Source organism: Aythya marila (genome assembly GCF_965140915.1).
Source record: "Aythya marila genome assembly, chromosome: 5".
Taxonomy (NCBI): Eukaryota; Metazoa; Chordata; class Aves; order Anseriformes; family Anatidae; genus Aythya; species Aythya marila.
The window spans coordinates 59062496-59075549 of NC_139046.1; the positions used below are offsets into that span (position 1 = coordinate 59062496).

At 40.8% G+C, this 13054-nt stretch overlaps 1 protein-coding gene across 3 annotated transcripts in view; it reads left to right on the forward strand.

Moving 5' to 3' along the window:
- Window positions 1-652: 652 nt before the first annotated feature.
- Window positions 653-13054, forward strand: part of SYT9 (synaptotagmin 9) — a 67441-nt gene continuing 55039 nt past the window's right edge. For 2 of the 3 annotated variants that reach the window (XM_082762241.1, XM_082762240.1), the window contains exon 1: window positions 760-1007. In XM_082762241.1, coding sequence (XP_082618367.1) covers window positions 860-1007 — 148 coding nt within the window. In that variant the 5' untranslated portion in view covers window positions 760-859. Of the gene's footprint in view, window positions 1008-13054 lie in introns of all 3 variants that reach the window. The other variant, XM_082762242.1, reaches the window with a different exon arrangement.

Sequence of the window (13054 nt, forward strand, 5' to 3'; positions counted from 1 at the left end):
GGTTCTCGGGTGCCTGGGATTTGTCAGTGATGCTTTAACTCCTCCTAACCCGCCCCACAAACCAGCTGAAGCACACCGTTAGCTCCACGGGACTCAGACTATAAACGTTTTCCCCTCCGCTAGGCTCCCGACTGCTGGGGCACGCATTATTTATTGCGAAATAATTTCAAGACCATTAGTTGAGTGAATGTAATCCTTTCTGAGTAGGAGCAGGCAGCGAGGCGCAAAGAGCTCACGGTGTTTAACTGTTTATAGACACTAAACGCAGACCAGCAAAGAGGGGGCTAGGGCCTGGCTCGTGATGAAGAGGAGGAGGAGGAGGAGGAAGAAGAAGAGTTTCCCAAGGCTTGCTGCCTGCAGAGACCCGCACCCGAGGCCTCCTTTTCCTACACCCTGCAAATTCTCCCCCGGCCCGGCTCTGTCGGGGGGTGTGTGGGGACCCCCGGCTGGGTGCCCCCCGCGCCGGGAAGAGCTGCGGCGGCGCGGCTGGGCGGGCGCCCGCCCTCCCCGCTCCCGCATTCAACTGGTGGGTCCTCCTCCTCCTCCTCCTCCTCCTCCTCCTCCTCCTCCTCTCCTCCTCCTCCTCCTCCTCCTCGGCCGCCCCAGAGGAGCGCGGCGGCGCGGCCGGCGGGCAGAGGCTGCGGGACGGCCCCCGGCGGGGCGAAGCTGGCAGCGGGGGGCGCGGCGGGCGGCCCGGCGGGGCGGGTGCGCGGCCGGCGGCGCTGGCGGAGGATGCGGGCGGCGGCCCCGCGGCGCGGGCGGCTGCAGGAGGGCGGCGGCGGCGGCGGGGCCGGCGGCGGGCAGCGGCGCGGCGCCTGACCGCAGAGCTCCGCTCCGCGCCCGAGGATGCTGGGGGGCGATGCCCGGCGACAGGGAGGACGAGATCTGCCAGAAAGCGCTGCAGCTGCTGGCCGAGCTCTGCTCCGTCGGGGCGGTGGAGAACGACAACTGCCGGGATTTCATCTACTACCTGCGGGACAGAGCCCGGCCCCGCCTCACCGACTCAGGTACCGCGGCTCCCCGGGCGGGAGGAGGGAGGACCCCCCGCAGGGGTCGGGAGGGGGGCCGGGGCTGCGGAACGAGGCGTCCCGGCCCCGCGGGGCCGCTGCCAGGGACGGGGGCACCCCCGCAGCCCGGGCCCGGGGCACCTTCCCCCGCTCCGCCGGCGGCCGCCGCGGCGCCCGGCGCTCGCTCGCATCGCAGGCGGGCGGAGCCCGGCGCTCCGGGGAGACGCGGCCCCCCCGGGACTCCCGGGCACGGCTGCTGCCGGCCGAGGGAAGGGCTCCGGGCAACTTTCTCTCCCGGCTGGGCGACCCGCGGCCCCGGGGGCGGCCTCGGCGGCCGCCGCGGGCCACAGCATCCTTGCCCGGTGCGGCGCCTCGGGGCACGGCATCCTCGGCCGGTGCAGCCGCCTCCGGAGCTTGCTGCAGCGTCGCCGGGCTCGGGGCTCTCTCCGTGCTCCCCGGGCCCTCCCCGCGGCGCTGGCTCCTAAGGGTTTTTCGGGGCACTTCACGCACGGCTCCATCCAACCTAACTTCCCAGTTCTGCCTCCTGGCAGGCTGCGAAGGCTGCTCCTTGCAGTTCCGTAGCAGGTGTGCGGGCCGGAGGTCTGGCGAGATGTACGGTGACGGTGTGCGGCTGGATTATGGTTGCCTCTTGTGTCTTGGCACAGCACTGATTTAAAAACTTTCGCTTAAGGAAGCTTCTTAAGCTTTCAACTAGTCCAAAATGCTGAAAGGCTGACGATGTTCTGGACACCTCTGGCCATAAGGGAAAGGCAAAGTACAGTTTCACTTAGGAGCTTAATGTATTTATGTTAACACCCTCAAGTGGAGTTTGCTCACTGTGAGCAGAAATTTAAAGAGTTAAAAGAGAAGTTGGTAAACATTTGTAGTGCTGAAAAGCCTCGGTGCTAGATCAGCTGATCAGCACAGTACAGTATGATTTTCTGTAATATTCCCTGGGACAAGTTAGCTCACTTAGCACAGGGCAGTCAAATTACTCTGTAATCTTAAACGCTTTTATGTGATCTGGGAAACCTGAAGTAGGACTCAAAGTGCAACTTCCTGACAAATGCTTGGATATGCTAAAAGGCCCAGAGGAAATCAGTATCAAGAAGAAAATGGGGAGGGGGGGGGAGCTCTTCTATCACAATAAATGAATAAGGAGTTTTCCTATACTCAGTCTGCTCATATCCAAATTTATTTGCAGCCATTCTGGCTTATCTCTCACTTGAAATGTTCAAATTAAAGTAATTCATGCACTGTTTGATAAGGATTTTTTAAAATTAGACAGATTTAATTGTTTTGTTCATATAGACAGACTTAATTGCTTTGTTCACATAAGCAGTAATTTTTGTAACAGACACCTGTGATTTTCTGTAATTTTCATTTACCAAGGGATTAATCACATATTTGTATATCAGGTGATGATTCCCAAAATGTCTACTTAAATCAGTGCTCTCTTTGAATACTAAATTACTAGAAATGCATGTGAAGACTTCAGCCTCAGCTAACTTGGATAACAGCTTTTTGGATTCCTTGAAGAAGGTGCCTGTTTTTTCCATCAGCCTCAGGCAAAGAATACCTGGCATTGGTTTGGGAGCATTTTTCAGACATGCTGTGCTCAGTAAAAATTCATCACCCCTACCTAAAGACAAAACATTGAATTGTGTTTATTTCTACCTGTTCTGCTTAAACCATTATTATACATTATTATGTAAACAGACTCTGGTACTGTTGCAAACCTGCTCAATTACACAGAGCAGCGCTCTCTAACCTTCGCCAGCCGATGTGCAACAACAGCGAGCAATTATGCTGCAGGCAGCATCTTCCTATTGGCCTCAATTTTAACATTTTTATTTTCTGCAGCTGCAGGCAGTCTCAGAGGGTCTAGCAGGCAACACATTACCCATGAGCCCTGACTCAGAAACCACGTCTGTAGAGTAGCAATGTTATGGCAGGAATTTACTAATTTACCCTGCCTTGTATTTCTTTGATTAAAATACATATGTTGTCCCAGTAAACTGTCTGCCCATGAGGTTTGTTTAACCAGTGATGTGATGGTATGGGCTGTAAGAAGACAGTGTACCTGACTTCCAAAAAGAAGGAATAAGATTTGCAATCACACTGGCTTGATTTACATTGTGAATTTCATTGACTTAACAATGGTGAAATGTCATGAAAAAGGACCTGACAGCAAGTCCAGCCACTCTCCAGCAACTGGTGGCCTAAATTTAGGGAGGTGAAGAAAACCTGTGCTGAAAGACAGCATCCTCCTAGCAGAAACAGGCAAAAGAAGAAGCTGTAATTGCTATAACGCATGTTTCTTTGCTGTGTGAATGCATTAGCCAAACTGAGCAACCTCCTCTAGGGCCAGACAACAGACCTATCTAAAAATGTGTACAACATTGCTCAAGTTGAGAAAAGTGCAGCTGGAAAACATTCATGATGGGTTTTTGTACAACAATTAAGGTGTTTATGCATGCTTGTATGTGTTTTTTCTCCAATAAAGTGGCTGCTTGCCTACCCCAACTACGTGATAGACACAGATGCTTTACAGCAGCCCACTTGGTTTGAGCTATTCATGTATGTTGGCTGTATTGTGGGAATGGTAGGGGGACTGGACAGGCACAGTAGATACTGGCTCCCCACCTTCTGAGAACATGGTGTGGGACTCAGAGAAGGAGGGAGGGCACCGGGCTGGGTGTTTGGAACATGCACAGCTTATTTTTCATCCAACTTGTCCTATGGGAAGCACTGTGAACTGCTTAGAGCATAAGTTTAAGGGCTAATGAGTTCCAGACTGAATGCACTGGTCTGCTGGATTAAAAGGGTGACATGGGTGAGTCAGATTTTAAAGGTTTTCAGAAAACTAAAAATGCAAATTAGGCATTTAGTGATTTTTTTTTTTTTTCAATTAGTTCAATAGCAGTTATATGTCAGACCTCACTTGAAAATCCCAGTAGGCATCCTTAAGCATTTGGATACCTTAACAAGATGCATCTTTGTCTGTTCCATTCCTCCCTTCTCTATTTGTAAAATGTTAATATCTCTATAGCATAGAAGGGTTTTATAAGGATAAAGTGCTGTAAAAAGTTTGAGCACACCAAATATAATTTTTCCCTTATGAATACATTACATATGTACCTCATAGATATTCAAAAGAAAACCATGTTAGTCATATGGGAGTTTGAAAACAATCACTCAAGATCACACAGTATCACCCCCGTGACAACTAAAGCCAGCAGCAACTGTTGCAGATGAGGAATGGAAGTTGCTTGAGTGGAGGGGTTATACCAATGTGTAAGAAAAACACAAAGGCAGAAGAGCTGAATGGAGACACTGTCAATTAATAAAACAGGAGTTAAGACCAAAAAAGTTGCATCTCCTTGTGGACTATTCCTCTAATAGATTTTGCAACTAAAAAAGTTGTCATGGCATGAATCAAAACTGCTAGAAAGGACACGTTGTATGAGTGAACTTTTTAAAAGATGAATGTTTTGAGAAAAAATCAAGAGAAAAAGTTGCCTGTCTTCAAGTTAGGATAGTTTAGATTTTGGCACAGAAGAGAAGTAAGCCTTTTTTGGTGGTTGGATCTAGCGTCCCACTCTTAGTCTAACAGCTGGTACATGAGTATGAATTACCTTTCCGTTCTGGTTAACTTGACTGTATTGGAATTGAAATCGATTTAGAAATCAACCTCAAAGCCCTGGTTGTTGTTATAGTTTTTGGTGATTTTTGGTGTGTTTATTTATTTTCTATTATTTTTTTAAACAAGGAGAACTTCACAGAGCTGGCAGTGGTAGGTTGCTATTGCTGTGCATAGACTTAATGAATTTCTGCATTGCCTTTTGTTGTAGTGTTTTGCCAACTTTGAAATGACTTGTGCTGCCTGCATACCTTCTACTGACTGCTAAATACTGGAACAAAGTGCTTAATGCATAGTTATGTGTTTATTGGTATTACTGGATATCAGTAAAGTTCAGTTATATAACGGAAAAGTATAAAAGGCACACTGAGGCTGTCTTAGACAAAAGTGCATGGCCTTAGCACATTCTACAGGTTGAACTTTTCTACCTTTAGTCAAAGAGTAAAAGGTTGCAACCCTTGAAATCTTAGAATAAAAAGTTTACAAAGTTCAGAGGAGGCTGTTATGAACCTGAAGACTGTACAAAAAGATGTTTGTGAAGATAAGAAAAAAGATAGTCTGTATAAACTATAAAAGTCTATAGAAGTCTTTTTATATAGTCTGTATAAAGCCTATATAAAAAGTCTAGGCCATTAATCATAATGAATTCTCATTAAGGTCATAGTAAGTGCAATAAAGAGTAGACATTAAAATTAAATCTTCCTGTCCTCATCTCTTGTGTTGGACTGCATCTCTTGAGAATAAGCCGGTAAAGTCTTATGCTATTCTTAATTACTTCAAAATTGACTAACAGATGCTAAAATGGAATCTATGGTGAATATTGTGGGTATAGTGATACCATTAGGCTTAATGTATACTACAGTTTGTAAGTAAGAGATCAATGTTGTACAGTGTCAGAAAGTCAGATTTTATTATATGATTAAGTTAAGGACAGTTGACAATCAAGAAACAAAAAAGTGGGCATGGAAATCTGAAAGACATTGAAGGAACAATATTGGTACAATTACAGGTAAAGTTATGTTATTGCAGTAGGATTTAAGAATCTTATTAATCACTACTTTTTTGTTTTGTTTGTTTTAAGTATACCTCCAATTTCAGGAAAGAAAAAGAACAAAGAAGCAAAAAGTCCTAACTGGCTGAAATGTGGCCTCCCAGTTTACCAGTGAAAAGTGAGAATCAAAGTTTGTGCAGAATATCATCCTGGGGCACAGCTTGTTCCGCAGGAAGCTAATACTCAGCTTACTTTTTCTCCTCAGCCTGTTCCAGATACAATTTGTAATTCCTCAAATAAAGCAAAATCCTTCATATAAAATTGCATTCCATGAATATAACAAGTTGCAGAATTCCTTCAAGATGCTAAATACATCTGGATTTATCTAGATGAATGCAAAAAAAAGCATTTACAAAGTTGTAAAGATGTGAAAAATATATGAGTAGGTAAAATAACTTTCAGTATGTTTTTATTCATTATGAGTGATTGCTTCCTCTATTTTCATTTTCCTTCTGCAAGATGAATGTAAAACACTGCCATGCAAAACTGATAGTATTCTATAAGCTGCATTAGTGCAAAGCTCCTTACAAAATAGAAAACAAGTATGAAACATTCACTGATGATGTCAAATGAATGATGAATATAGTGTCCAAGTCACTTTGAGTTTCAAAAACCAAAGTACTGTTTCAAGATTTTAAAAAGAAAATACAGTGCAGTTATGTATTTTTAAAATGAAAATATGCATTGTTTCACTTCTGAAAAATCAGAAAAAAAAGTCCGCAGAAGGTAAAAATAAGTATTTCATATTGTCTATATTCTGAGATGCTCTGCTAGTGTAAAGAAATAGGCACTCAGAAACTTTCCTGTAATACTGGAGGAACTTAGTATTTGGGTTTCCTGGAAAATGTGTGCTAAACAGATAACTAAAATTAGAAGTAAAGTGAAGAAAGAACAATTAATGCTGAAAGAAAAGGTACTGCGTGCTTAATAATGACCTGATGGCTTGTAACTTTTTCTTTGGAAAATAATAATAAATTAATAATAAAATTTTAAAAAAATAATTAATTATTAATAATCATTAATATCATACTTATAATATATATATGTTATATATATTATATACTTATAATTATTATATACTAATATTATTAATAATTAATTAATTTTTTAAAAAGTATGGAGAATATGAACAAAAATAAAAAGTAGATACATCGCTCTCTTTCTAGATAAATGTCTTACTTTGATATAACTGCTTGGAGATTCTTTTTCCCAGATAAAATTGTGTTCTTTTCATATGTAACCTAGAGATATGTTAGATGGTAGATGTTTCGCTTACAAGTTACACTCCAGAGGCAGAGAAAAGGAAGACTACAAAGATAATTCTTATTATAAAACTGTGATCTTGAACTTTGATTAGGTTGGAGCGTAGTTATATTAAATACTGTTCATGCATGAAAGGACAGATTCTTTCACCAGTGAAGTCATTTTACAGTTTTTTGTGGTGCAAAGCAACTTCATACATGCCCTTAGCATAGCAGTACTTCCAATTTAGGGAAAGAGATAGGACTACTTTTCTGTAGTCCCTTTGACTAAGACTAGTGCAATTCCTGTCTTCTGGCTGCTCTTGGATGTCATGGGGAGAGCAAATTTAGCTGTATAAGAAAAGAAGAAAGGTGGCTTTTAGCCCTTCTTGGCCTCTGCATTCAGCCTAGATGTGGAAAGCAAGAGGAGGATTCTGGGGCTTCCATTTCCATTGTGTTTTGGCTTCCCTCTTATATAGCAATCATACCAAACTTCTGTTGTTTTCATCATTGAAAATAGCCCAAAAGAGTAATGACAAAACAACAACCTTTTAAAAAGTAGGATGGCTAAATAGCACACAGTCTGTCTTATACCTGAATTCTCATCTTAAATGCCAGTTTTGCTGATGAAAAACAGGAGGCTAAATTTAGCCCTAGCACATATGACTGTTCTTGCCACTAAAACTTTATCACTGCATTTGTCATAAGTCTTATTTCAATAGGGTTTGCACATTTCCCTTAGTTAGGGGGGAGAGGAGGAAGAATTTGCTAATTGCAGTTTCCTAAGAAGTATCTCTAAGCTTAATTTCTGCAGGCAGCAATTTATGTTTGGAGACTTAAAGCCCCAATCTCTTATGTAGAGGTGCTACTGTAATGGATTTATGGGTCATTAATTCATCAAAAACATAAACGTGTTACAAGAATGCAAAATTCTAACAGTTTGCAAAAACAGCATTGTTACATTTCTGTGTGATCCAAGTCCAAATGCTCGTCCACATTCCTCCCCGCAGATAGCTTTCTGGAAATTTCCTTTCCAAACTAATTTCTGAGAGTTTAATTACACTGACAATTCAGAGACCTAGAAATGTAACTCCAAAATGATTACTGTCATAACAAGCGGTTCTGTGAACAGCAGATCCAGTTAAATTCAGTCTCGAGGCTGTGTGGCAGTTTAGCATCTTTGGTGTGTAATAAGTAGAGGTTGAACATAAACTGCTATTTTTCCTTCAGTGTAGCAACAGTAGGATCTGTTTTCTTGAATTGGCTGCATGACATAAGCAAGAACTAAACTTGGTAATCTCTACTTCTGTCACAAATTTGATTGCTGTTGATTAACAGTTTCAAGAGTCATATGATACACTGCAAGTGCATTTTTGCCACTGAGCAGTATATTTCCCTATATTAGGGAAATTTGTTGCTCCTGCCTTACCTCAATTCCCCTTTTTAATCAGCTCATTAAAAAAAAAAAAAAAAAAAAGAAAATTGTGTTAATAAATCTTCCATTAATTCTCTTGGAAAATATTCTACACTATCAGACAACAGGGGAGGGGTTAATATTTCCCACTGTAATCCTGTTCCATGATTCCTCTGTGTCCCAGTGGTTCCACTAGTGCATTGCACATAGGCGGAGCAATGTTGGCATTGACCTGGAAGACTGCTCTTATACTCAGGAATTAAGCCTTGTTTTCTCACAGTGCTTCTACAGTGGGAAAAAAAGATATATAGGAAATATTTTTTGTTGTTGTTGTTTTATTTTATTTTCATTTGGGAAAACCTGCTGTTTTTCCAGTTGTTTTGAACCATGTACAGATCTAAATGGTGTTTTGAACTGAGTGGGTGTATATCTGGAATTTATTATTCATTACTCGGTTGTGACTTTGATTTGAGAAGTTAGCAACTGTGCTGTTCAGTGACAGCTTAAGTACTGGCTTTGGGTTGAACTGAGTCAGAAGAAAGGTAGCCCCTGCCTCTTCTCTTCCTTCAGTAAAAAGATATAGCAGTATGCAGTGATTACAGGTCAGCTTATCAGAGGAGTTGGAAGCAAAAGCACTCCTGGTTACCCCTTCACATATGGGGCGGAAGTAGAAAGAATCCACTACAGTTCCTTCCCTTCTCTTCCATCACTTACTCTACCATGGCCTGGGAAGAAGAGCTACCAGGCAGGTGAACAATGCAGATCAAGCAATATGGTCAATAATGTCTTCAATAAGAAGTCAAGACAAAATTGTAACTGAAAGCTGTACTTCCTGGCTCTTCCCTTACATAGTACAGGAGCATCATATTTTTGCAATTCATTCTTCTGTTTACATTTATGGTAAAAAACACATTTCTAGGTTTTAGTTCTTCCCCCACTGAAAGTGAAGATCCTTGATGATTTAGCACAAAGCTGTACTTAAGAATACTTTGGTGCATCTTTTGCTCTATTTTTGTCATTAATTTAAGCTCTTTTGGGGCTTTATTTAGACCAAAGAGATGGAGAGATATTATTTTGGTCTAAAGCTTTATGTCCCTTTTATACTGTTAACAACATTTTAGTTCAAGGGATAAGAATTTAGAATAATTAATTACAGATGGAAGGATTTTTCATAAAAATGCTGTCAGTGGCAACTTATACAATCCTCAATTCCTAAAGATTATCATTTTACAAGATAAATCTCTTTGCATGTTCTGTACTACTGTTAAGTACTGAGTACTTGATCCTTTTATCTGGAAAGTACAAAAAAATCTGTAACATAAAGAAAATGTCATACATAACAGCTGGTGGTTTGCACATTTGGTACATTAGCTATCATAATCACAGTGAATTTTGTGTGTTTTTATGTTGCTCAATATGTTTAGCTGCATTTTTTGGATTTTCAACATTCATTAGCCAAGTAAAATCAGTTTGGCTTCCTTTGGCAAACATACTACAGATTCTCTCTTTTATACTTCCTATGGTTATTTTGAATTCAAAAATAGAGTGGATGCAGTTGAAACTGGTATACATGTCTGTATGCCTTGGGCCAATATACAGCTGACGTGTGTCTACCAAATGGTAAATCCAGCATACTAACAAAAAACTCAGGAACTAATGATTTCAGAATTAAAACTTTCAAAGTTCATGCTAATTAAGAATTAGGGTTTGAAAGATTGCTGCTTTGAGTATACTTTCTCTCTCTCTCTCTCTCTTTTTTTTTTTTTTTTTTTTTTTTTTTTTTCCAGTTTAATTTTCAGCAGACACAAAAAGATAAAGACTTCCTGACTTCCCTTGGAAATATTTTTCCTCAGTTTGCTGTGTTTCCATCAGGAAGTTTTTTTTCAAAAGACTTTAGTTCTATTTTACTATCTGTGAAATTCGCCAAGTACATTTTTGGTATGTATGTAATAACTAGCCAAGCACTAGGTATTTATCTTTAAAAATCTATTATTGAAAATTACTCTTTGTCATTCTTACTAGGTTGCTTTGTGTCTGGTCTTCCCATTTGTGTTCTAAATGTGTATATATGTGTGTGTGTATACCTGTGTTTCTGATTTCTTTTTCATCTGGGTATCCCCACTCAAATTCTGCAGCAGCATCTCATTCTATTTAGTGCTCACATTTCTAATCTTAATTCATCTGTTTTAATTCTCTGAGCTCACCAATATCGTTCATTTTCTCCACAAATTTAGTATGATCTGAGAATGTAATTGAATCATGTATTGTTGATTACAAAGTAATATTTCACCCATCTCACATACAGATTATCTCATGAGCCATCTAGCCACAGCTGTATAAAATTTTGAGTTCTTTTAAACTTTCCATTTTGAAATTTGCAAGAGGTACATGCCTATATAGTTAATGATTTTGCTAATATGTGCTAAGATATTATAGAAATTATTTCTCACATTTATCAAATTTTGCAAATAGTTACAAGTTGTAATTCAGTAAATTATCCAAATATTGCACATGCAACATAATGTGCAATGTTAAATAGAAAATTATCAATGAGGCCAAGTTTTATAATCTCCTGATTCCATTTGCTGCAGATGCTTTACCCATTTAAGACAGAGGTGCCTTTTTTTTTTTTTTTTTCTTTTTTCTTTTTTCCCAGAGAAGTTTAATGAATAAAGTTGATGACTAGATATTCTACCTTTTTTGGGAAGTCTACCATAAATAGGCTGATCTCAAGTATTCATTATGCTAAGGTCTCTCTACATGGCATAAAAAGGCAGAGTATTTCCTGAGTATGGCTACAGGGAAATAAAGCAGGTATTGAATTTGTTCTTGCTGAGTGCTATTCTATTCCCTATAGTAAGGCTGATGCTGGATATGTAGCAATGGCATTATGACAATTCTTACCTGCTGAAAAGAGCTTTTACGTCCACTGGCAAACAAATACAAGAGAAAACAGATCTGGTATTGCTTAAAAATACAGCAAGCTTTGAATGGAAAACTGTGCTCTTAACAGTACTGTTTTGTTAAGCGTTACCAATTTGCTTGGGGTGATATAGAGATAAATTTAATCTAATAGCTCCAAATTTGTTTAATTCTATGATTGCCCTCTACTCTGCAGCAGATCATGCCATCAGAAAGACCCTTCTTTCTGCAGATGCCACTAAGATACTCACGGTAGCAAAAATCAAACTTTACTTAATCTCTCTTCTTTCTTTAAAGTGACAAATATTAGAGATGGATTCAATGACTCAAAACAAGCATTCCTTCCATTCAAGTCAAGGGCAGTGAGATAGATCACCACGTTTAATGAAGGAAAGTATGGGACTGGAAAATAGGGGAACAGAGACCAGGTTTAACCATTAAAAAGAAAGGTGAGGGGTCAAGATAGTATTTCCATTTGATTTGTTTGTTCTGGGTTTATAGCTGTCACACAAAGAAAAAGAGGTAAAATGGACCTCTTTCTGGGAAGTTCTTTTTCCTGCACAGCTACCAAGTCCACTGTGCTCAAAGCCCAGAAACCTCCGAGTACAGCAGGCACAGGCAGGAAGCCTGTCAGCCTGTCACTTGCATGGCTCAGGAGATGGATGCGAGGAGCAGAAGTGGCAGCCAGGCCTCAGAAGAAACAGATATCACTCACATTCCTTAGGGGCTAGAGAGCACTGAGCAGATTTGCTGTTGCTCAGCAATTAGAGTTAACTGAATTGAAGCCTGGGATTTTGAGGACCTGTCCACAGGGACATAGTAGACAGGAAAAGATGTGGATATACTTTGTTATTCTTCTGTGGCAAGACGTTATATTTCTATTTTTTATTAGAGTCAAATTTGCCTTTTTTAGAGAGTTCATAGTTTGGCAAGCCTGCCTGAGAAAGCATAATTTGACACTGACACTAGGGATGTGGTTAATCAAGAAAGAGAAAACTTCACCATCGTGGCTTCACCTCATAAGTAAAAACTGTCACGTCAGCTTTTTCCTGTACAGCAGCACCACTGTTCCTGCCAGCTTCTGTTAAATGTAGAAGGTGTAACACTTTTATATCTGCTCTTATCCTCAAGTTAATGTCGTGTTCATGCCTACCTTATTCATTCTCTACCTGTCTCTTGTTCTGTTGTCGTTGTGTTATAAAGAGTGATTTGACTAGTCAAGCTGATTTCTTTCATCTGCTGCTATGAGCCAGTGACTATAAAATAGCTAAAGGCAGCGCCCAAAATAGCAGTGCACAGGTATAGGTTTGCCAGAGTGATTTGACAGTAATTACTGTATCTGTCCTTCCGTGGTGTAGTGTTACAAGTGAGACCCAGTGCTGCGAACAAAAACTGCACTTTCTCCTTTTGATGCATTTTTCTTCTTTCTTTTCTGTTTTTCTTGGGACCTAGAAACCAGAGCAGACCTTAATACCAACAGAACCAGCAAAAGCCTCAGCCACCTCAACTTTGTTTTTTTTTTCCTTCCCACATTGGGTTGGGGGGCGGGGCAGGAAGTAATTTGTCACTTCCAGGAACATCTGAAATACAATCTCAGGATTTACTTCTCATTCTGAATGCTCTGTAAACTGTGAGAAGAAGGAATACAAGTGCTGTTAAAACAGAAGTCTGGGGATTTTACACTGTCAGTGGTTTGGCTGCTTTACCTCCTTTTTTCTGCACCCCTCTTATGAGGAAGATTTCCAGTGGCAGTTGTTGCCATGGTACTAAGCAGGA